General features: G+C 43.8%; 2 protein-coding genes across 2 annotated transcripts in view; one reads left to right on the forward strand and one right to left on the reverse strand.

The window, feature by feature from the left end:
• LOC106606471 (ras-related protein Rab-26) overlaps positions 1-25,428 on the forward strand; it is a 96,167-nt gene that overhangs the window by 9,070 nt on the left and 61,669 nt on the right. The window lies entirely within an intron of this gene.
• LOC145879752 (claudin-4-like) lies at positions 22,935-23,994 on the reverse strand. The gene has a single exon (XM_082976109.1). It carries the CDS (start codon positions 23,923-23,925, stop codon positions 23,212-23,214), a length of 714 nt encoding a protein of 237 aa, XP_082832235.1. The 5' UTR covers positions 23,926-23,994; the 3' UTR covers positions 22,935-23,211.

A 25,428-nucleotide genomic window follows, 5' to 3' on the forward strand; every position in this document is an offset into this window, starting at 1 on the left:
GTGTATCAGATAGCTTTTTCAGTGAGGGATATGTCTCCTTTTGTATCATAAAAACACCACACACACACACACGTAGACAGACACGCACGTGCAAACGCAGACAAACACACATATGCATGCACACACACAGACACTAATCTGTCATTTTGGTAAAACATACTGGTGGAAATACTTTTCTTTGTAACAGTAACTTTTAAATAGACCAGGAAGACACAGCTGTACATTGCACTAGTTCAACCACATACTGACCCAAAACTGTATTAATAGGTTGTTTCCATGACGACGTCACAGCATTGAGCGGTTATATAGAGGTCTACTGAGTGGCTCAGTTCTCTTATCTTACAGAAGACCTCAGCAACAAACTTCAGAGTGAAATAATCTGCTGTTCTAGAACTTTGTAAAGACTTAAGTTGTCATAGCTCCTCTAGAAGTTCAACATCTCTGCTGTTCTGGAATGTCTTTGAGTCACATCCTTGTTCCTCCTGAAAAGGAGCACAAGCCAGATTCAGTGTGAGGTCTACGACTCCATGCCAAGCTCCGCATGGAGCTCCAACCTGCAGGCCACCAGAGCCATGACCATCATGGCTATTATCCTGGGGTTTCTGGGAGTCATGGTCTCCATGGTCAGGCACAAGACCACCAACTACATTAAGGGCAAGATAACCAAGTTGATAATTATAAGAAGAATATTCTTCATCCTGGCCGGAATTCTCATCCTCATTCCTGTCTCCTGGAAGGCCAGGGCAATCCTCAGCGACTCCTCCAATGAGTTGACCGGAGAGAAGTGGGAACTGGGGGGAGCACTCTACTTTGGCTGGGGGGCTGCAGCCTTTCTCCTGATTGGAGGGGCCATGCTTAGCAGAACTCTGTATGCGATCTACCTACCTCATCCCCATATTGTTTTTATTTACTTTTCTGCTCTTTTGCACACCAGTATCTCTACTTACACATCATCATCTGCTCATCTATCACTCCAGTGTTAATCTGCTGAATTGTAATTACTTCGCTACTATGGCCTATTTATTGCTTTACCTCCTCACGCCATTTGCACACACTGTACAGTATATAGACTTACTTTTTTTTCTATTGTGTTATTGACTGTACTCTTGTTTATTCCATGTGTAACTCTGTGTTGTTGTTTGTGTTGCATTGCTTTGCTTTATCTTGGCCAGGTCACAGTTGTAAATGAGAACTTGTTCTCAACTAGCCTACCTGGTTAAATAAAGGTGAAATAAATAAACACAAGTGGAACAGAGGTCGCGGCCATCACCACGGGGGTCATAGGATGGATAATCTCCATGGTGACCTGGGCATGTGCTTTAGGAATGTTAGACCTTCTGCAATACAGAAGGAAACTGATTTTATCCTTCTCCTCCATTATGCCTGGGCTGATATTATTTTTAGGGCTGATATTCTTCCTCTACAGATCAAAGTACAATAACTGCATCAAGAGGAATCCGTCTAAAGCCGAAGTGATTAACTTTGTCGGACTATTGTTCGTCATGGCTGGTTTAGATCAGCTGATCTTTACCTCCTTTGTTGCCTTCGACTTGACACAACTTGAACCCTGACAACTTCCTGCAGAGTAATGGCCTTGTGTTTTCAGCTGAACCCATTAGGTGGGCTGCTTCAATAGTTCTAATAGGAGGGACTATACTCTGCTGCTGCTTTAAGAAGAAAATATTTAAGAAAGAAAAGCAGAAGTTGACAATTGACTCTACTGTATTGACCTAAATCGTGTCCTGCGTGATCTTTATTTATCTTAACCTTACCACTTCTGTGTTTGTGAATCTGAGAGCAGCAAATAGTTGTAAGCAATTAGATGATTGGTGATGGATACGCTTCATGGTCTGTACCCACACTGGACCCTGCAGGGTAAGATTGCCCACCACTTGTCAAAACACTTGAAAGGTAGATGTAAGCATGTTGTATAGGGCTGACTGAGGTGGGATGTTTTATAGGTGGTGGAACTGACACCAAAATCAATTGCGTTTCCATTATTATGAATAATAAATGCTATTAGTCAACTCCTGTGCTGTCTCCTGACTTCATTTGTTTATTGGGTGGAACTATGTTCTTCCTCATAGCTCAGGTTGTTTCTGGACAGTGACAACATGTCAGATCAAGGTGTAGCTTTAGACACTCGGGGTTTTAGTTGATCACACAAATGTATATTGAACTAGTTGTTCAGCTATGTGGGTATCAACAACTCTCACTCACTCACTCACTCACTGTATCACCCTCTCCCCTTCTATATTTTCTATTTCCTACCTCCCTGACTCTCCCTTTATCCCTCCATTATGTAACTGTTGCCTCTCTGGTGCTCCAGTGTCAGGGCTGGGTTCATGTCCAGGATGGTGCAACTCAATATTAGGAAGGTGTTCCTAATGTTTAGTATACTCAGTGTGTTCTGCCTCTTTAAGAGCAGAATGTTGATTAATGTCCAACATTCATTTAAATGTTGGTAAATTTTTGTTGTGATTATGTAAGCTTGTTTCAGCTCCAATTTTCTATTGGTTTAGGAACAGGCATACGCTCCCAGGAGGGTTATGTTTTGGTTTGGTTACATAAGAGAGAGAGACACAATTAATTCACTGCATCAATCAGTGTTTTTTTAATTTTTTATTCATTCATTTCTTATATAATCTGCGTACTCCGTTATTAAGAGGAACATACAAAAATCTCTTATTGACGAGAAAGAGGCAGTGGCTGCTGCAGCTGCCTGGCACATTTTCAAAAGGAAAGACAACATTTCAATGATTGTCGTTCGTATAATACATTTTCCTTTATGAAATAGGCCATCAAACTACTCATGTGACAGCGAATGAAAAGATTGGGGGTGGGCTCTTCTAGTCCATATTTAGTCTCAACTGTGGTTGCTGGGGAAATGTTTTTGCAGCGAGGTTAAAACTGGTTTCTGGTTTCAAGGCCTTGTTATTACGAAGAATGCTAGATGCTTAATGTGTCCAGGTTTTACCTGATTCCAGGCACTTTATGATGCGTCTCCAATATCCACATGGTTTATTAGTCAGCAGATTGCCATTTCCACATAACATGGTGTGTGTGTGTGTGTGTGTGTGTGTGTGTGTGTGTGTGTGTGTGTGTGTGTGTGTGTGTGTGTGTGTGTGTGTGTGTGTGTGTTTGCATTTGTGCAAGCGAAAGTGCAATATTCCAATGAGAGAAATTGGAGGAAGCTAAGTCATTGTGTATGCATCTGAGGCTCTCCAACCACCTGTCTCTCTCTGAGTTCGGTTAGTCTGTTGTCTCACCAAAGCACGTCAATCAATCACTTTATGGACAGACTCAGTTGTTCCAGATGTGAACAATATGTAATAGACTGTCAGACGCTCCAGTCAGGCTCATCAACTCTGTTACCCACAGATACAAGCAATCAACGTTTCAACCCATTAATATCAATGTGCTACACACACACACACACACACACACACACACACACACACACCACACACACACACACACACACACACACACACACATACACACTGTTCTCCTCACATTGTGATTGTTCTCATCCATCATTGTCTGAGAGTCGAAACATAGTCATGTCACTTCAGTTATTCTCCAGATTGCTCTTTGGATATTTATATATCTCATTGCTGAGAATAATATGTGTGAGGAGGAGTGGGTCACAGTGTCACTGCTGTTGACTCCCCCAAAGATACTGGTGGGGAAATGGAATCATACAGTATCTCATCAACAGCAGTATATCCCATGGCAACTCATTATAGCAGAGAGAAACTATACCGTCTTGCTGAATTTGATCAATTTGGCTTGGTCTAACTGGTATTTGTTCAGTGCAAACCAGGATATAAATAGCATGTTTTATTTGAAATACTTTAGAAGCATTTGATTTAGTTTGTCTGGTATAATGGAACCAATAAAACAGTCCTATCAGGTAAGCTAAATCAAGCGCACCTAAAATATTTCAAAGAAAACAACATATTTAAAATGTTCAACCCAGGTCTGCACTCAGTGCACCGAATACTATCAACATCAGCATTTACCCTTACATGTCTTCAACTTGAGCGAGAGGGGTTGATAATTCCCATGACAACCAATATTCCCATGACAACCATAATGGGTCAAGGAAATGTCCCCATTGGATGCCAACCAACAGCGGTACGTCCTCTTAAAAGGCATTGAGGGAAAGGAAGGATGAGAGCATGAAAAGACACAAAAGGGAGAGGTGGAGAGCAGATTGTATAGAGCAATATCCTGTTTCTCTCCTCTTCTCCTTCTCTCCTCTTCTCCTTCCAAGCCAAATAACAACCTCTTCTGATGGGCTCTGTTTATTACTGATTTGTTGTTGAGCGTTAGAAAGACGCTCTCCCTCCCTCCCCATTTCTTTGTATAATCTACCTCCCCTCTTCTTCTGTGTAGAAGTAATCTCTCTCAATCCTACTGCTCTCACTCACACTTCTAACTGCATAAATCTGTCTGTTCCCTCCCTGAGTGACATCTCCTGGCATTATACAGCTACGTCCCAAATGACACCCTGTTCCCTATTCAGTGCATTACCTTTCACCAGGGCCCATAGGGACACAGCCTAGATGTATGCCTTTCGGGACAAGACAAATGTTCTGTTTCATCATGTATGAAGTCGGTTGGTTAAAAGGTATGAGTGGAATTGATGGAAGCTCATGTGGATCTGAGATCAAAGCTGGGGTTCTGGGCCCGTATCGAGAGAAAGCGTGCTGATCTAGGAACAGATCCCCTCCTGTCCTTGTAATCATATTCGTTATGACCTAAAAGGCTGAACTGGTCCTAGAACAGCACTCCTATTCTGAGACAACCCTGGTGGTGTTTCTTGTTATGCATCCATATAGGCGTTCACAGAGACCAGTGTTGTTAGTGGCGGTCCACAAGAAACGTTCCCAATCACCAAGTCCCATTGATTAGACTATTGATAGCTCTGTCCTTGTTCTCATTCAGGTCCTGCTGGGTATGTCAGGAGCTTGACCGCTCTTGTCCTGACACTGTCACCATATGTCTCCTCAACTGTTGTCATGTACAGTGTCCTAAGTCATTTGTTATTGTCTCTCCTTGGTTGAGTGTGTGAATGTCTTTCTATTGACAGGTGTTATTGTATTTATGTACACCTGTGCGTGTCTGTCGACGCCTGCGTGTGTGTGTGCATCACCATCTCTGATCAGAATGCAGGGCCACTGTTGACCTCGGTGGCTGTCATCCCTTCCCCTGATCCCAGCCTTTCTGAGCTTGTGTGTAATAGTTCAGTCTATATCGACATGCGTGGCACTTCTAATGAGCTGTGGTCTGTCTGTGGTGACAGGTCATACATTTACATGTCAGTCATTTAGCAACTGTTCTTAAATGCAAGTAAAACTAAATGCATGCTCTTCAACCGATCGCTGCCCGCCCATCTAGCATCACTACTCTGGACGGTTCTGACTTAGAATATGTGGACAACTACAAATACCTAGGTGTCTGGTTAGACTGTAAACTCTCCTTCCAGACTCACATTAAGCATCTCCAATCCAAAATTAAATCTAAAATTGGCTTCCTATTTCGCCACAAAGCATCCTTCACTCATGCTGCCAAACATTCCCTCGTGAAACTGACTATCCTACCGATCCTTGTCTTTGGCGATGTCATTTACAAAATAGCCTCCAACACTCTACTCAGCAAATTGGATGCAATCTATCACAGTGCCATCCGTTTTGTCACCAAAGCCCCATAAACTACCCTCCACTGCAACCTGTATGCTCTCGTTGGCTGGCCCTCGCTTTATATTTGTCGCCAAACCCACTGGCTCCAGATCATCTATAAGTCTTTGCTAGGTAAAACCCCGCCTTATCTCAGCTCACTGGTCACCATAGCAGCACGTGCTCCAGCAGGTGTATTTCACTGGTCACCCCCAAAGCCAACTCCGCCTTTGGCTGCCTTTCCTTCCAGTTCTCTGCTGCCAATGACTGACTGGAACGAATTGCAAAAATCACTGAAGCTGGAGACTTATCTCCCTCGCTAACTTTAAGCGTCAGCTGTCAGAGCAGCTTACCGATCATTGCACCTGTACATAGCCCATCTGTAAATAGCCCACCCAACTTCCTCATCCCCATATTGTTATATATATATTTTTTGCTCCTTTGCACCCCATTATCTCTACTTGCACATTCATCTTCTGCACATCTATCACTCCAGTGTTTAATTGCTAAATTGTAATTATTTTGCCACTATGGCCTACTTATTCCCTTACCTCCCTAATCTTACTTCATTTGCACACACTGTATATAGACCTTTCTATTGTGTTATTGACTGTACGCTTGTTTATTCCATGTGTAACTCTGTGTTGTTTGTGTCGCACTGCTTTGCTTTATCTTGGCCAGGTCGCAGTTGTAAATGAGAACTTGTTCTCAACTGTCCTACCTGGTGAAATAAAATAAGTAAAGACACTTTTATCCAGAGCCACTTACAGTTAGTGTATTCATCTTAAAATAGCTAGGTGAGACAACCACATATCACAATGGTAGTAAGTACATTTTTCCTCAAAGATGTTATCAGCAAGTTACCAATAGGATAACTATTGCCCTCCCCATCTCTCCCTTGGGGATAGATTACCTGGATCATGTTCATTAGGGCATACAATGGAAAACGTTTTGTAGTGGGAAAATGAAAAATGTTTCTTATTGGACAAGTCTGGGTAGTCCCTCTCTGTTTCAATCCATTTACATATGTTTGGACCGACTGGACGCAACCCTGATGGCTGACATCAATGCCATAATCCTCCTGGCATTGGCTCCTCCATCTTGGACGAGGAGGCTAGAAGTGATACGTCTAGCTGCTTGTCCTTAGACTACCCCACATATAGGTCAATCTATGGCCCTGAGTTGTTCCTGACCACTTGGACCGGGCCAGGAACAACTCTGGGCCCTTATAGGTAATGCCTCTGACCTGTTGGCCCTAACACACCCAGAAGAAAAAACACTTACCGCAGGGAAACGTTTTTTATCCGAACAGTTGCAGGCACTACGGCACTCTAGTGTCAGCTAATTAATACTACTTTAGCGGTCCCAAAAAACTTTTAGTGCCTGCAACTGTACATTATATCTGTCAGTGGAGCTTTTATACATTGGAGGAGTCACAGAGAAGCTTTGTCTTAGTGATGGACTGTAGGGCTGGTCTTTTACAGTGATGCAGGTGTCCTGGGGATCTATGGACTCCGCCCTACGGAGTCCAGCCATAGAGATGGACAATGGGCACCCTCGGCTATCTTTGCCATTGATTCTTTCTGCAGTCTAAGTGAGGTAGGTGTCTCTGTGATCTAGGACACCATGGCCACTCTATAGATGCTAGGTTTTGCAGTGTGTTCGGGATGTCTCAATGTTTGTTGCTGTTAGCATTGCCCGGGTCTGATTTAGTAACTTGTCGAGTGAGATACTGACTAACAGATAAAGAAATAGATATTCTCACAGATGTCAGTCAATCTGGTGCCTTATGTGCAGTTTATAGGATCGGTATATCATGTTCCTGTGGTTCTTGAATGTTGCAATACTTTGCAGAATTGGAACATACTCAAGTATCAGGTGTGTTGATTACCAAGTTGCTCTTGCCATAGACCATCAGTGGCTCCAGTTCCCTGGCACCTCGGGGCTTCAGAGTACGGAGTGGATGAGCAGAGGGCCTATTGCATAGAATCGATCTCTCCTACCTCCTTTCTCCCCTTGTTCAGATGAGACAGAACTGAGCTCAGCACATTCTGACAGGGAAGTTGCAGCTGGTTAATGCATTGGAGTGTATGTTAGGTAGCCATGGGAACCAGACCTGTCTGTGTTCTCATTCTACTCTTTACCAGGTGCAACTCCTTGTCATATGCCAAACATGTATGTTTTTAGGTTATGTTTTGGTATGTTTAGGGTGCATTTTTAGGTCATTCTGCTGGAATTAATTGTGACAGGATTAGTGGAATGTTGACTTGTAGGTGAGTGCACTAGGCTAGTGTATGTGAGAGGTTTAGTGTGTCTCTCTATCCCCATGAGTATAAAGGCATTGCTTTGCACCTGCAGGGTCAGTCTAAATGTCACGCTCACAGTTAGCCTTCCTCTTCCTACTCCTCATCCTCTAATCTCTTACATTCTTTCCTCCTCTCCCGGGTCACTCAATCTATCACCCGCATAAATGCTCACACACACACTACAGAAGTGTCTTCCTTATTTCCCCATTCACTTTCTAAGGACACAGTACATTTTGACCCAACACAAGACGTCATTTCTCACCTCAGTGATATGCAGTTTGGTGGAAAATAGAAAAACAGTTGTGCCATTTCACCTCGCAGCCGGATGCTTTAAAAACGAGACATTGGCCTCAGCGGGGTGGGTCAGATATGAGTGAGTGTGCGTCTCTCTCTTTTTCCTCCTCGCTGTTTCTCTCTTTCCTCCTCGCTGTCTCTGTTTCTCCTCCTCCCCTCATCTTTCTTTCCCTCCCCCTTCTTTCTCCCCATCCCAAAGTCACACTGAGCTGTGCCTGACCTTCAACCACTGTTCCCCTCTCCTCTCCCCCTCTCTGCACCTGTCCCCAGGCCACATCGTCTGCATGTTAACAGAGAGCGAGCGAGAGAGACCCACCCCCTCTGGCATCCCTGCTGTATTAACCTTGATCAAAGGGTGATGTGCTGATTGGAGGATTCTTCTACTACACAAGGGCTCTGAACTCCTCTACAGTGTCTCCTTCATCATTGCTTTGTGGTCTAGTGAATGTTTAATGTTTCTCTTTCTGCCTTTAAAGTTATCTCGGTTAACCCAGAATTAAAGTCTTGTGTAATTGGTCAGATGCACGATTAAGTTCTGGGTGCATACTTAAGAGAAAGGAGGATGGGAACCGGAATGAAGCGCTCCACACTCTCTCTTTGCAAGTCTATGGGCCAGATGTCCCCTCCCCTTCCGAAATTCTAAAGATGCTAACAACTGCGATTATTTTATTTTTTTTCTCTCCAAATAACCAGGGACGAAAAACCCAAGAACCAGAACTGATGCTGCTTGTTATCTCACGTATCATGACAGATCTACCATTTATGTTTTCGTAGTCTGTCCATTAGCCTTAACGAGACATAAACCTCTTTGAGAAGATGCTATACAGTAGCTACAACTTATGAATAACTGTTGAGCACAGTTGCGGGCACTAAAACATTTTTTTTTTGTAAGAAATAGCCAGGTCACAACTCTAGCTCATGCTTGCGTTTGACAGGTCTTAGAATGTTATAATGGCATCTTAAAGCATTATATCCAGTGACTTTAAATACCTGTCAGCTTCAACGACAGTGTTACCGAAGTTTCTAAATGTGGTTGTAGAGATATGAATGCAACTGATTCTGTCTGGGTGAATATCTTTTAATCATAGTGAACTGTACAGACGCCAAATCTTAATTTTATCATACTGAAATGCAAACTTTTAGTGTATTAGAGGTTTAAAAAGGCTTCTAAAGTTTATACTTTCTGCTTTAAAATATCAGCCTTGATTTTTCTCTAATTCATTTTTTTTTATCAACCCCTATAAAACAATTCCATGAATTATAATCCACAATCCAATTCACATTTCCTGTTGCTGCAGGATTATTTTCCTGCTGTGTGAAACTGGCACAAATTAAGATACGGCATCTGTATGCAGACAGCAGCCTTCCCAGGGTGGAGAAGGAGTAGGTGGTGTGCGTGTGTTTGTTTATGTGGAGGACTGTGCAACAGGTTTGGGTGTGTGTCACTCAGTCTGTAGAGGTTGAGGAGAAGAGGCCAAAGGGGGAAGCCAGTGATGTTGCATGCTGTCTCATTAACTGAACCACTGAGCCAGTCTTATGGAGGGAGCAGATCACTGAACCACTGAGCCAGTCTTATGGAGGGAGCAGATCACTGAACCACTGAGCCAGCCTTATGGAGGGAGTGGATCACTGAACCACTGAGCCAGTCTTATGGAGGGAGCGGATAACTGAGCCAGTCTTATGGAGGGAGTGGATCACTGAACCACTGAGCCAGTCTTATGGAGGGAGCAGCTGTCTAGGCTGGTCTAATCTATAGCACTGCCATGCGCGGTAATCAGAGAGCATCAGACTACAAACACACCACCACGCTCACACACACATACTGTAAACATGCAATCGACACTCACAACACACACACACACACACACACACAGATACTGTAATCAACAGACACAAAACTCTCTAATGTAGACAGACTCAAAAAAACACTCAAAAGCACCCACACACACTCACAACATTATAACGAGCGCCTTTTAAAAGCCTCATTTTTGTCTGTCCAGGGTGCTGCTCTACGGCTTGAATCCCAGCCTTAGAAAGCTCAGGAAGAAGCAGCTTCACTGTCTTTCAATTATTCTAAGAGCGGTGTGTCTTGTGAGTGAGGTGTGTAAAAAAAAAAAAAAAAAACTCGGTAGAAAACCAGAGGAGAAAATAATTGTACTGTAGCGTTCAACATGTGGGAGGATGATAAGAAGCAGGCAGGCAGTGAAGTAGACTGATTAACCATCATGAAAACCAGCCAGGCAGTGAAAATCGACTGATTTAACCGAGGCTTACTGAAGTTCCTCTCTGGTTTGATATTTCCGTCATAGAGGAGTTCTTTACTGGCACCGCTGTCAGCTCTCACAGGAGGAAGCAAAGCTGGGAGTGTGTGTGTGTGTGTGTGCGCCTTTTTAGTTCCTTGTAAGACCAGCCCGTCCCCATCCATTAGCTAGAAGATATTGTGTATGTGTGTGCGAGCGTGCCTGTGTTTTCTCTATTATCTTCTCACTTGTTTGAGGGTTTGTGAAATGATAGACCCAGTCTTAATCACTTCACAGAGTGACAGTAATGTTTATTCTTGAGAATTAGATTTAGATTAGTTAGGGCTTTTATAACACACGCACAATCGGAAAATAAGTCGTCTCGAGACAGCTTCTGTTTGTGCTTCACTCGAGACGGGAAGATTAACTTTATAATTGTATCATCATCATTACCATCATCACCATCATCATTAGCACCGTCATCATCATTCAGCATAATAGGATGTAAGTCCTGCTTTTTGCTTTGGACCGACTTAGCAGCAAGTTTGTCAGAGCTATTCTCTATTGTGGTGCATCGGGCTGAATGGTAATATCACACTGCTACATTATGGTCCTGTAGAAGAAGACATGGAAATAGTACAATATATTGGTGCTGCATTGTGCTCCTGTAGAATGAAGAAGATTCCAGAACAGCAGAGATGTTGAACTTCCAGAGGAGATCCTGGAGCTATGACAGTTTCAGTCTTTACAAAGTTCTAGAACAGCAGATTCGTTCACTCTGAAATTTGTTGCTGAGGTCTTCTGTAAGATAAGAGAACTGAGCCACTCAGTAGACCTCTATATCTGCTCAATGCTGTGATGTTGTCATGGAAACACAACCTATTGAGGCAGTTTGGTTGTGGTTGATATCCACATGGCTGAAAAACAAGTGCAATATACAGCTCCACCCAATGAACACATTAAGTTAGGAGTTGAATAATAACATTTTATTGTAAATAACTGTCACTTTTTAGGCGACCCAACCAAATTCATACATAAATGTGTGTTATAGACCTGTAATTTTCATTGAAAGCAAGTCTGAGTGGTATATGTTCTATTTGCGCTATTTCTATGCTTCCCGTTCTTACATTTTGATTTGTGTCTTTTACTTTCGGTTTTGTACACCAGCTTCAAACAGCTGAAAGTACAATATTTTTGGTTATGGAAAGTATGTTCCACGGTGGTTTAGATGGTACAATGATTCTCTACACATAAACTGAAATTAGGCGAACTATTCACATTTGAGATGTCTGCATAGTGCAACTTTAAAGCAGCAGAGTATTGTCCCTCCTATCAGAAGCAGCAAAGCATGGTCCCTCCTATCAGCAGCAGAGGGCATTACTCCGCAGGAAGTTGTCCGGGTCCGAGTTTTGTGTTAAGTCGAGGGCAAAAAAGAAGACCGATTTAGCTGGATGATACCAGCCATGATGAACAATATTGCGGCAGAGTTAGTAACTTAAGCTTTAGATACTCCAGCTGAAGTAGAGCACTCCCCCCAAGTTCCCTCTTCTCGCTGATCAACAATTTGTAGTCACTCATGTCATCATGGAAACAACCTGTTAATACAGAATTGTGGTTGTGGTTTGTATCCATAGCTGCAGCACCCCTTTGATAAATCACAAGAAAAAAATATAGATATTAATAAAACATTTGTACACTAGGCCTTTATTGCGCCTGCATGAGCGTAGAAAAATACTCGCCAACAAAACATTTCCTTAGCACATTAGGTCTACTTACCACTATGTTTAGCCAACTGTACAAAGTTTTTCTACCGGTAGCTTGCAAAGTAAATATGATCAGCTAACAGTACATCGGCAAATACACCCCTCTGCTGCTTGACAGGCAGAGCCCAAAAGGGATGGGAATGTAACCTAAACCACTCATACTTGTCAGGTATAATTCACTTTAATTTTATACCACTCAAATATCCAATTAATAGTGGCCGTTATGGAGAGATATCGTGAGGCTCAGTGGAGGCTGCTGAGGGGAGGACGGCTCAAAATAATTGCTGGAACGGAGTAAATGGAATGGCATCAAACACATGGAAACAATGGGTGTTTCTCAATATGCATACTACCGTGCTCCACACTCTCATGCTCCAAGTGAATTCCCCAAGGAGGTTCTCTTGAGTATGTTCTTGTGTGGAGAACGCATAACATTACATTTGAGAAGCACTCGCACTCCCCCTACTATATTACCTTACGCTGCATCTCCTCATTCACTGAACCTTCTTCCATCCATTTGTTGGTAGCTAGCTAAAAATTATTTGTGGCTATCTGGCTAGCTAACAGTAGTAGCTTGCCAGTTAGCTCTATTGACTTACTATGGGCTTGGGACCTACGCACACTACAATGGATATTGGAAGCAGGTAACCGTGCCAAAATGAACACAGCATGTATTTATTAACGTATCAAGATAAAATATTTTACTTAGGCAATATATGAGATGTGAATAGGCAACATTTCATTGCGAAGTCAGTTTATTTTCTCTCGCTTCATAATTTTTTTTTACAGTTGCATCATATTTCTTTGCATACTTTCTGTTGAAGTTTGCATCGATGCATGCTTCAAAATATGTACAAATGGAGTGTGCATTCGAGAAGTGCCCTGCATGCTCCGTTTCGCATACTTTGATTTTGACTCATACTCCAACCCTCCGTGCTCCAATTTGCGTGCTCGGACCCCAGTAGAATGCATTTTGAGAAATCCCATGTGTTTTGATGTACAGTGCCTTCGGAAAGTTTCCATTGATCATCCTTCAGATGTTTCTTCAACTTGATTGGAGTCCACCTGTGGTAAATTCAATTGATTGGACATGATTTGGAAAGGCACACACCTGTCTATATAAGGTCTCACAGTTGACAGTGCATGTCAGAGCAAAAACCAAGCCATGAGGTCGAAGGAATTGTCCGTAGAGCTCTGAGACAGGATTGTGTTGAGGCACAGATCTGGGGAAGGGTACCAAAACATTTCTGCAGCATTGAAGGTCCCCATGAACACAGTGACCTCCATCATTCTTAAATGGAAGAAGTTTGGAACCACCAAGACTCTTCCTAGAGATGGCCGACTGGCCAAACTGAGCAATCGGGGGAGAAGGGCCTTGGTCAGGGAGGTGACCACTCCTCAGTAAAAGGCACGACAGCCCGCTTGGGGTTTGCCAAAAGGCACCTAAAGGACTCTCAGGCCATGGGAAACAAGATTATCTGGTCTGATGAAACCAAGATCGAACTCTTTGGACTGAATGTCAAGCGTCACATCTGGAGGAATCCTGGCACCGTCCCTATGGTAAAACGTGGTGGCAGCATCATGCTCTTGGGATGTTTTTCAGCAGCAGGGACTGGGAAACAAGTGAGGATCGAGGGGAAAGATGAACGGAGCAAAGTACAGAGATCCTTGACGAAAACCTGCTCCAGAGCGCTCAGGACCTCAGGCTGGGGGCGAAGGTTCACCTTCCAACACGACAATGACCCTAAGCACACAGCCAAGACAACGCAGAAGTGGCTGCGGGACAAGTCTCTGAATTTCTTTGAGTGGCCCAGCCAGAGTTCGGACTTGAACCCAATCGAACATCTCTGGAGAGACCCGGTAATAGCTGTGCAGTAACGCTCCCCATCCATCGTGACAGAGCTTGAGAGGATCTGCAGAGATGAATGGGAGATGCTGCCCAATTACAAGTGTGGCAATCTTGTAGCGTCATACCCAAGAAGACTTGAGGCTGTAATCGCTGCCAAAAGTGCTTCAATAAAGTACTGAGTAAATGTTCTGAATCCTTATGTAAATGTGATATTTCAGATTATTTTACATTTGCAAACATTTCTAAAAACTTGTTTTTACTTTGTCATTATAGGCTATTGTGTGTAGATTGCTGAGGAAAAAAAACAATTTTAGAATAAGGCTGTAACGTAAAAAATGTTGAAAAAGTCAAGGGGTCTGAATATTTTCCGAATGCACTCTATTTGATACAATTCCACTAATTCTACTCCAGCCATTACCATGAGCCTGTCCTCCCCAATTAAGGTACCACCAACCCCCTGTGGTGAGGCTACCCTTGTGTACCTGATTGTGACATTAATAAGGACCTATTAAATGACATGTAGGGCTATGTCATGAACCAGCAAAGTTCTAAAATGGTGTGATAATGGCAGCCATTTTGGTCAGGGAGAAATCAGAACCATTCTAATTGGAATGAATGGCAGTGGAATTATAGGCAAAGCCAAACAGAATCATGGGGGATCTTTTTTCTATTTTCTGTGGCGATTTCTTCTGAAAATCTGCATAATTCTGTGGAAAGCTTTTTTTGCCTCTTGTGTAGTAACATTATTTAATAACTTTGGGAACAGGGATTTATGTAAATATATGCTTAATTATGTGTATTAGATGACAATGAACCTACAGTTATCCTTCTACTAAAGCTCAGTCAAAAATAACCTCTACAGACTCAACCATTTTATTGTAAATGTTTCCTTATGGAAAGATATGACATAAATAAATAGGGCATCGTCAACAAAGTGCAAAGGCATATAAATACAAATAATACATTGATGAATCCATCTGTAAATTGTGACGTACAGCAGATCAGCCACCAGGGGGAGACTCGTCGAGGCCTGGTAACAGATGGAGTATACATCACAAGGCAATGGCTCCATCTGCTGCACGTGCCAGGTCTCGACGGGCTCTCCAGCCAGGACTAATTGGGGCTGATTGGGAGCTGGTGAGTAATCAAGGGCGGATTGCTCACCAGCTGTGCAAGGCCAACATCATGACGCCACAAGGAAGCTGCCAGATGACGGTGGGTGTAGTGCCAGAGTTGCCGGTACCTCTCCGAGTAGGACGGGATTGTCCTCTGTTCGCAGCCTTATGGGGGCACGAGTTGAGGAAGAAGGTATGAGCTGACCGAAGAAGAGAGCGGGGACGACCAATAACTTGCGTGGCCCGGAAGCAACCGGTTAACCTCTATGGGCTAGGTGGGACGCTAGCGTGCCACCCGTGGTGCACTCCATCAACAGCAGGTGCATTTCAAGAGCGGCAAATTTGAATCCAAATAAATGTCAAAATTCAAATTTTTCAAACATACAACTATTTTACACCCTTTGAAAGATAAACATCTCCTTAATCTAACCACGTTTTACGATTTCAAAAAGGTTTTACGGCGAAAGCATAAATTTAGAGTATGTTAGGACAGTACATTTACAAGAGTTGTGTGTAATGTTTTGTCAAGTCAAAGACAGGGTCACCAAAACCATAAAACCAGCTAAAATGATGCACTAACCTTTTACAATCTCCATCAGATGACACTCCTAGGACATTATGTTAGACAATGCATGCATTTTTAGTTCTATCAAGTTCATATTTATATCCAAAAACAGCGTTTTACTATGGCATTGATGTTGAGGAAATCGTTTCCCTCCAATAACCGGCAGTCAAGTCAGCGTCACAAATTAAATAATTAAAATTAGAAAACATTGGTAAAATATTATATTGTCATTTAAAGAATTATAGATTTACATCTCTTGAACGCAATCAACTTGCCAGATTTAAAAATAACCTTACTGGGAAATCACACTTTGCAATAATCTGAGCACTGCGCCCAGAAAAATACGCGTTGCGATACAGACTAGACGTCATGTTGGGGAGATCTAAAATCGAAAATACGATGTAAATAATCCATTACCTTTGATTCTCTTCATCAGATGTCACTTCCAGGTATCACAGGTCCATAACGAATGTAGTTTTGTTCAAAAAAGCTCATCATTTATGTCCAAAAATCTCCGTCTTGTTAGCACATGATCTAAGCCAGCCGGACTTCTCGTCATGAACGAGGGGAAAAAATATATTTACGTTCGTTCAAACATGTCAAACGTTGTATAGCATAAATCATTAGGGCCTTTTTTAACCAGAACATGAATAATATTCAAGGTGGACGAATGCATACTCTTTTATAACGTATTGGAACGAGGGTACCCAACATGAACTCGCGCGCCAGGTGTCTAATGGGACATCATCGTTCCATAGCTCTTGTTCGGTCAGATCTCCCTCCAGAAGACTCAAAACACTTTGTAAAGGCTGGTGACATCTAGTGGAAGCAATAGGAAGTGCCAAAATATTCCTCAGCCCCTGTGTTTTTCAATGGGATAGGTTTAAAGGCAATACAACACATCAGGTATCCACTTCCTGTCAGAAAATGTCTCAGGGTTTTGCCTGCCAAATGAGTTCTGTTATACTCACAGACACCATTCAAACAGTTTTAGAAAATTTAGGGTGTTTTCTATCCATATATAATAAGTATATGCATATTCTAGTTACTGGGTAGGATTAGTAACCAGATTAAATCGGGTACATTTTTTTATCCAGACGTGCAAATGCTGCCCCCTAGCCCTAACAGGTTAACCAGCAGGTGTCTATGGCTCCGGAGTCGGAACCCGAACCCCCTGGGGAACCCCTGGAGGAGTCCAGCCTCCCCCTCCTCGATTTCGAGGGGCCAGTCGAGACCCCCACTGGGGGCCAACTGAGGGAACAATTCGGAATGGCCCAGTGGGAGGATCCGAATTTGAAAGCTGCCACCACCCAAGTGATAGCGGTGGATGGACAGCTACTTTCAGGGGTGAGTGACTGGCGATACCCCCATTTCCAAATTAAGAATAACCTTTTGTATCAGGTGTCGCGCCAACAGGGGGAACTTCGAGAGGTATTGTTGCTGCCCTGACGGTACGTAGGAACTGTTCTTCAGCTGGCCCACACCCACCTGTTGGGGGTGCACCTGGGAATGGAGAAGACCCGGGAACGGATCGCCGCCTGGTTCCACTGGCCTGGGATGAGGAGGGCCGTGGAAGACTACTCTCGCAGCTGCCCGGAGTTTCAACTCACAGCCCCGAAAGCACACTTCCAAAACCCTCTGGTCCCCCTGCCGATCATCGGGGTGCCCTTTGAACGCATTGCCATGGACATAGTTGGACCCCTGGTAGACTGCACGAGGACACAGGTACATCTTGGTAATAGTAGACTATGCCACCCGGTATCCCGAGGTCATTCCCCTATGGGCGGCGGTATCCAAGGGAATTGCCCGGGAGCTGCTCCACCTCTTTAGCCGGGTGGGCATCCCGAACGAGATCCTGGCAGACCAAGGTACAGAGTTTTATGTCCCGCCTCGTGAAAGAGTTGTGTGCTCTCCTGCAGATCAAGCAGATCCGGACATCCGTTTTTCACCCGCAGACGGATGGGCTCGTCGAGCGCTTTAACAAAACGCTCAAACAGATGCTGCGGAAGGTCATCGAGCAGGACGGGAAGAACTGGGACCAGCTACTACCCCATCTAATGTTCTCAATCCGAGAAGTACCCCAATCCTCCACTGGGTTTTCCCCGTTCGAACTCCTCTACAGGAGGAGGCCACGTGGCCTACTGGACCACGCCAAGGAGGTGTGGGAAGCCCAACCGACCCCCTTACGCAGCGTGGTAGAGAATGTGGAGACGATGCGGGAGCGGATGACAGCCATATGGCCAGTCGTGAGGGAATATATGGAGAAGGCCCAACGCGCCCAAGCCCAGGTCTACAATCACAGAGCCCAGCCCCGAGAATTCCAGGTGGGAGACGGGGTGTTGGTATTGATCCTCCCCAAGTAAGTTCCTGGCAACATGGCATGGACCATACGAGGTGATTGAGAAGCTGGGACCTGTCAATTACCACGTACGGCAACCGGGGAGACGGAAACCCCAACAGGTTTACCACGTGAACCTGTTGAAGAAGTGGCACAAGAGGACAGCCTTGGCCATGTTATGGTTGGGACCCAGGACGCCAATGGTACCAATGGAAGTCCCGTTGAATGAGGACCTCGACCCGGCCCAGAAGCAAGAGCTCAGGGAGCTTGTCGATCGGAACAGGGCGGTCTTCTCCGAGAAGCTGGGCCGCACGACCCTCATTGAACACCACATCTGTACCCGGCCCGGGGAAACGGTACGAAAGAGGCCATATCAGATTCTGGAGGGCCGAAAGGAGGCCGTGAAACAGGAAGTGGAGGCTATGCTGAGGATGGGGGTCGTGGAAGAGTCCCATAGCGCATGGTGCAGCCCCATCGTGTTGGTGCCCAAACCGGACGGTAGCCTCCGCTTCTGTAACGATTTCTGGGGGGTGAACGACATCAGCTTGTTCGATGCATATCCCATGCCGAGGGTGGACGAGCTCATCGACCGATTGGGAAAGGCCCGGTACATCAGCACCCTTGACCTGACCAAAGGTTAATATCCTTTCTTCCACCTACCACCTGGGCTGGATCTAGAACAGTTAGTGACTTGATCCAGGTGAAGGCAGGGGTGCTTCTCCAGCACAGTCTGCAGCTTGATTGAGCATGCTGCCATGGCATACTGGAACAACTCAGGCTCTCCTGCACTGTCTTCCTCTGGAAACTGCCCCAGCAGTTCAGTTGTATGAGGGCGCCAGCCGTCAGCCCCAGCTGTTCTGCCATTCTCAAACTGCATTTGCAGGTCCTCCAGCTTGCTGGCGACGTTGTGAGCTGTTGGCACAGAGGTCTCCTTCAGCTTAGTAGCTAACCTGACAATCTTCACACTATGCTCCACAATGAACACTGCCTGGGCCTTCTGCTGGGTCTTGTTCCCTCAGCAGCTCACAAAGGTCCTGGTCACACTTCGTCATTTCCGGTAAGGTCGTAGTGAAGTCGGTGAGCACATCCATGTAATCTGCCAGGTAATCCACAGCACGTATCCAGGAACCCCACCTGGTCTGCACAACATACACAGGCATCACAGTAGAATGGACATTTTCAAGCATGAATGATCTCAGCTCCAGATAACGCTGGGGTGCCTGACAGAACACTTTCTTCACCAGAGCACACAGCCTGTTCATGTCCTCCAGGCTCAGGAGATGGGCAAAGCAGGTGACGTGTCCGGAGTTGTGGAAAAGGCCCTTCAAGATGCTGGTGAAAGCCTTCTTCATGTAGCTAGCTGAGTCGCTTACAAAAGCCCACACATTATTAAAGTCAACCCCATTGTTGTTGAGATAGGAAATGACAACTTGGGACACAGAGGTAAAGTTTACTTTATCCAAGAAAGGCAGATCTGCTACAACAAGTCGTTTACACACCGGCTGGTGTAGGATGGCGAGTGCACATCTTCCAAAGGCATCGATCGTCTCAAGGATGACATAAATATCCTTTCCCTCTACAGTATCTTTGATGTCCTGCACATAGAGATCTGGCAAGTATTCTGTACGCAGATGGGGTGGCGCTGGGATACATTTTACATTTTTTTACATTTTAGTCATTTAGTAGACGCTCTTATCCAGAGCGACTTACAGTAGTGAATACATACACTTCATTTCATACATGTTTTTTTTTTTTTTTTTTTTTCCTTTTTTTCCTGTGCTGGCCCCCCGTGGGAATCGAACCCACAATCCTGGTGTTGCAAACACCATGCTCTACCAACTGAGCTACAGGGAAGCCACAGCTACAGGGATAGACCCTCCCTGCTTGCAGTGCTTCTTCAGAAATGTGGAGAACTTGGGCCCCTTCTCGAGGTATATCTGCTTTAATTAATGATCTTGAAGTCCAAGATTAACTCCTTTCTCTCAGCTGTGGAGGGAATCTTTAACAGACAGTAGGCCAGGGGCTGTGTTCTTGTTTGGACTGGAAAACAATTTAGAAAATAAATAACAATGGTTCATTTGGTAAATTTAAGAATTTTCAGGTTGAGTTCAATAGCAGGCCTACAATAGATCTCAGTCTTTGAAGCTAAGCACACTCTCTCCTGAAGCCACACACATACACAGACCGCCCATAAACCTGACAGAGAGGCCTGGAACACATAGAAACAGACAGCCCATAAACCTGACAGAATGTCTCTCACACAAAAACATTTTCAATCAATGATAACAAAAAAAGTCACTAAATATGTCTGTGACTTGCTGCTTTTGTCTTTCCTAACTTGTCACTTGTTTTGATAGCTCCACCACGTCACTTTGGCTAATTTGTTAGCTAGCTAACATTACTTCAGCATTACTTCAGCTAAGTTAGCTAGCTAGCCTAAATGATGTGATCGAGCTGGAGTGACAGCATGGAAAGCTTGCCAGGCTAATGTTAACTAGCTCACTTGCCACTCTATGTAGATACAGACAAAAATGGATTTGTCAAGAACAGATATTAGCTAACTACAACAAACCTACTAGCTAGTTAATATATCTGTCGCTAGCTAAAGCATCCAAATGTTTACCTGGTCCACTAGCCCTCCTATTTTTCTGTCGGAGTGACCTCAGGTGCTCCACCTCAGTTTGACACCGACTGTAATCGATTGAATGCTGACAGACTTTGCGGACAAGTACTCCTCCATCCTCGTACAGTTCAGCTGGAAACTCCTTGGCCTTATCCCTGGCTGTTATTCTGGTCGCCAAGTATTTACTCCTCAGCTCCTCTGCTGTTAATCTGTTATTTTTGTTGATACTTTTTTCCTCAGACAGCTGTCATTCATCCACGGAGCTGTCTGCACCCTGCACCTCTCACTCACAACTTTTCGTTGATTTGAGATACATCAATGAGGAAAAAATGTTATTCAACAAGTCAATTTTATTTAACTTTGCTATCAGCTGGCAGCTTATTTTTAGCTTTAGAATCCAATGCATTTAATTGGAAATTCTGCGGATTTTCGTCGAGGTCTTGTCATAGGTGACGCATTTCCTGCTTTTACTTATGCAGGAAAATAAAAGTAAGGCATGTGATATATAATTATTGTCAACCTAAAATAATCTCATATAATTATAGTTCATACAGGTTTTATACCAACTCTGTATACATAGCATCTAAAATATACATTGAGCGTAGAAAACATTAAGGACACCTACTCTTTCCATGGCAGACTGACCAGTTTAATCCAGGTGAAAGCTATGATCTCTTATTGATGTCACTTAAATCCACTTCAATCAGTGTAGATGAAGGGGAGGACCAACTGACCTACTCCCTGACCAAAATGGCTGACATTTTATGCTGTCATAATAACATTCATGTCCATTCTTGTATTCCAATGGCTAATTATATGGCTTTGACTGCCTCGTCTATTTCAAAATTATAGAGAAGTCATAGAAAGGTATTTTTTCACATCTATGTTTCACCTAAATGACTGACTGAGACACTGAACACACTATATGGAACAAATGTTTACTGTTTACTGTGTGTGTGTGTGTGTGTGTGTGTGTGTGTGTGTGTGTGTGTGTGTGTGTGTGTGTGTGTGTGTGTGTGTGTGTGTGTGTGTGTGTGTGTGTGTGTGTGTGTGTGTGTGTGTGTGTGTGTGTGCCCCTGCTTATTTGGGTAATGATAAAATCGTATTGTTTGATCCACTGTCATCTGGTTATAAACTCAGACCACCTACGCCTTCATAAGAAATGTTATCCCTGTCCAGGAACAACCCCTGAGCTATGAGGAAGTACATAGTTCCACCCAATGAACAAATGAAGTTAAGAGACAGCACAGGAGTTGAATAATAACATTTTATTGTAAATAATAATGAAAAAAGTAATTCATATTAATGGAAAAGCAATTCACTTTGATGGCAGTTCCACCACCTATAAAACTTCACACCTCAACCAGCTCTTAAACAACATCTGCATGTCCCTTCAAAGAGTTTTTAAAAGGAAGTGACTACTGTGAGTCTGTTTCATGCATCGCTGAGTCAAGACAAGTAGTGGGCAATCTTACCCTGCAGGGTCCAGTGTGGGTACAGACCATGAAGCGTAGCCATCACCAATCATCTAATTGCTTACAACTATTTGCTGCTCTCAGATTCACAAACATGTAAGATACGGTTTAGGTCAATAGAGTCAATGCTCAACTCAGGCTTTTCTTTTTTAAAGCAGCAGCAGAGTATAGTCCCTCCTATTAGAACTATTGAAGCAGCCCACCTAATGGGTTCAGCTGAAAACATAAGCCCATTACTCTGCAGGAAGTTGTCAGGGTTCAAGTTTTGTGTCAAGTCGAAGGCAACAAAGGAGGTAAAGATCAGCTGATCTAAACCAGCCATGACGAACAATAGTCCGACAAAGTTAATCACTTCGGCTTTAGACGGATTCCTCTTGATGCAGTTATTGTACTTTGATCTGTAGAGGAAGAATATCAGCCCTAAAAATAATATCAGCCCAGGCATAAGGAGGAGAAGGATAAAATCAGTTTCCTTCTGTATTGCAGAAGGTCTAACTGTCACGTTCTGACCTGTAAAGGGGTTATTTGTTATTGTAGTTTGGTCAGGACGTGGCAGGGGGTGTTTGTTTTATGTGGTTTGGGGTTTGTTGGGTTATGTTATTATGTAAGAGGGGTGTTTGTTTAGAGAGTTTCGGGGTTTGTTGGGCTATGTTCTATGTTAGTATATTTCTATGTTTATCTAGTATGTCTAGTTCTATGTTTAGTTAATGGAGTTCACCATCAATTGGAAGCAGCTGCTCCTAGTTGCTTCTAATTGAAGGTCCTATTTAAGAGAGGTGTTTTTCTGTGGGATTTTGTGGGTAGTTGTCTCCTGTTTAGTCTCTGAGCACCTGACAGGACTGTTAGTGTTGTTCATTTGTTTTTGTATACGTGATTTGTTTGTTTTTCCTTCTTCACATTAAAAAGAAGATGAGTACACACGTTCCCGCTGCGTTTTGGTCTGATCCTTACGACACCCGTTACACTAACTTTCCTAAAGCACATGCCCAGGTCACCATGGAGATTATCCATCCTATGACCCCCGTGGTGATGGCCGCGACCTCTGTTCCACTTGTATACAGAGTTCTGCTAAGTATGGCCCCTCCAATCAGGAGAAAGGCTGCAGCCCCCCAGCCAAAGTAGAGTGCTCCCCCCAGTTCCCACTTCTCTCCAGTCAACTCATTGGAGGAGTCGCTGAGGATTGCCCTGGCCTTCCAGGAGACAGGAATGAGGATGAGAATTCCGGCCAGGATGAAGAATATTCTTCTTATAATTATCAACTTGGTTATCTTGCCCTTAATGTAGTTGGTGGTCTTGTCCCTGACCATGGAGACCATGACTCCCAGAAACCCCAGGATAATAGCCATGATGGTCATGGCTCTGGTGGCCTGCAGGTTGGAGCTCCATGCGGAGCTTGGCATGGAGTCGTAGACCTCACACTGAATCTGGCTCGTGCTCCTTTTCACACAGCTCATCCACAGGCCGTCCCAGACCTCCTCCGTGGTGACAAAGTTAGCTGCTATGAAGGTTGTCTCCATCCAGGTGGGGAGTGCACACACTACAATGGTGGTGATTAATCCTATGACTCCCAGGACGATGCCCACAATCTCCATGCCCATCGACATCCTGGGTCCCTGGGTGCATTTCTCTACACCTGCCCTTCCTGGAGGAACAAGGATGTGACTCAAAGACATTCCAGAACAGCAGAGATGTTGAACTTCTAGAGGAGCTATGACAACTTAAGTCTTTACAAAGTTCTAGAACAGCAGATTATTTCACTCTGAAGTTTGTTGCTGAGGTCTTCTGTAAAATAAGAGAACTGAGCCACTCAGTAGACCTCTATATAACCGCTCAATGCTGTGACGTCGTCATGGAAACACATAACCTATTAATACAGTTTTGGGTCAGTATGTGGTTGTGGTTGAACTAGTGCAATGTACAGCTGTGTCTTCCTGGTCTATTTAAAAGTTACTGTTACATAGAAAAGTATTTCCTCCAGTATGTATTATTAAAATTACAGATTTGTGTGTGTGTGTGTGTGTGTGTGTGTGTGTGTGTGTGTGTGTGTGTGGGCGCGCTCTGGCTGGGGTAGCGTTTCTAATTAGTGAGATTGAGCTGTTCCACCTGCTGTCCTAATGCCACCAGGATGCAAAGAGGCCGACCCTGAAGAGGAACATGAATATTTAACAGCACTTACTGGAGGGACGGAGAGATGGTGTTATTTTGCTCAGTAATTACTGACAGACCCTGGGGTCTAGGCTAGACTGGACTGTACATCTCCAGAGCAGCTTGTCAGAGAGCACAGTAATGGGGAAATAAACTCAAAGACTGAGGCCCTCTGAGAGATGGGAAGGATGGAGGGAGTAGAGGGAGGGAGGGAGAAGGCGGAAGATGGGAATGGACAGGTAAGGAGGGGGAGAGATGTGGCAGAGGGAGAAAGATTGAGAAGAGAGCGTGAGAGATGGAGAGATTAGAGGACAGGGAGGGTAGAGAGAGGATGAAGAATCGTGTGGGTGTGTATATATATGTGTATGTATGTATGTATGTATGTATGTATGTATGTATATATATATATATGTGTATGTATGTATGTATGTATGTATGTGGCATGGAGTATATATATATATATATATATAATATATATATATATATATATATATATATATATATATATATGTGTGTATATATATATATATATATATATATATATATATATATATATATATATATATATATATACTGCTAAAAAAAATAAAGGGAACACTTAAACAACACATCCTAGATCTGAATGAAATAAATAATCTTATTAAATACTTTTTTCTTTACATAGTTGAATGTGCTGACAACAAAATCACACAAAAATAAATCAATGGAAATCCAATTTATCAACCCATGGAGGTCTGGATTTGGAGTCACACTCAAAATTAAAGTGGAAAACCACACTACAGGCATATCCAACTTTGATGTAATGTCCTTAAAACAAGTCAAAATGAGGCTCAGTAGTGTGTGTGGCCTCCACGTGCCTGTATGACCTCCCTACAACGCCTGGGCATGCTCCTGATGAGGTGGCGGATGGTCTCCTGAGGGATCTCCTCCCAGACCTGGACTAAAGCATCCGCCAACTCCTGGACAGTCTGTGGTGCAACGTGGCGTTGTTGGATGGAGCGAGACATGATGTCCCAGATGTGCTCAATTGG

Source organism: Salmo salar, chromosome 06 (genome assembly GCF_965601325.2).
Source record: "Salmo salar chromosome 06, fSalSal1, whole genome shotgun sequence".
In the NCBI taxonomy this organism is placed as follows: domain Eukaryota; kingdom Metazoa; phylum Chordata; class Actinopteri; order Salmoniformes; family Salmonidae; genus Salmo; species Salmo salar.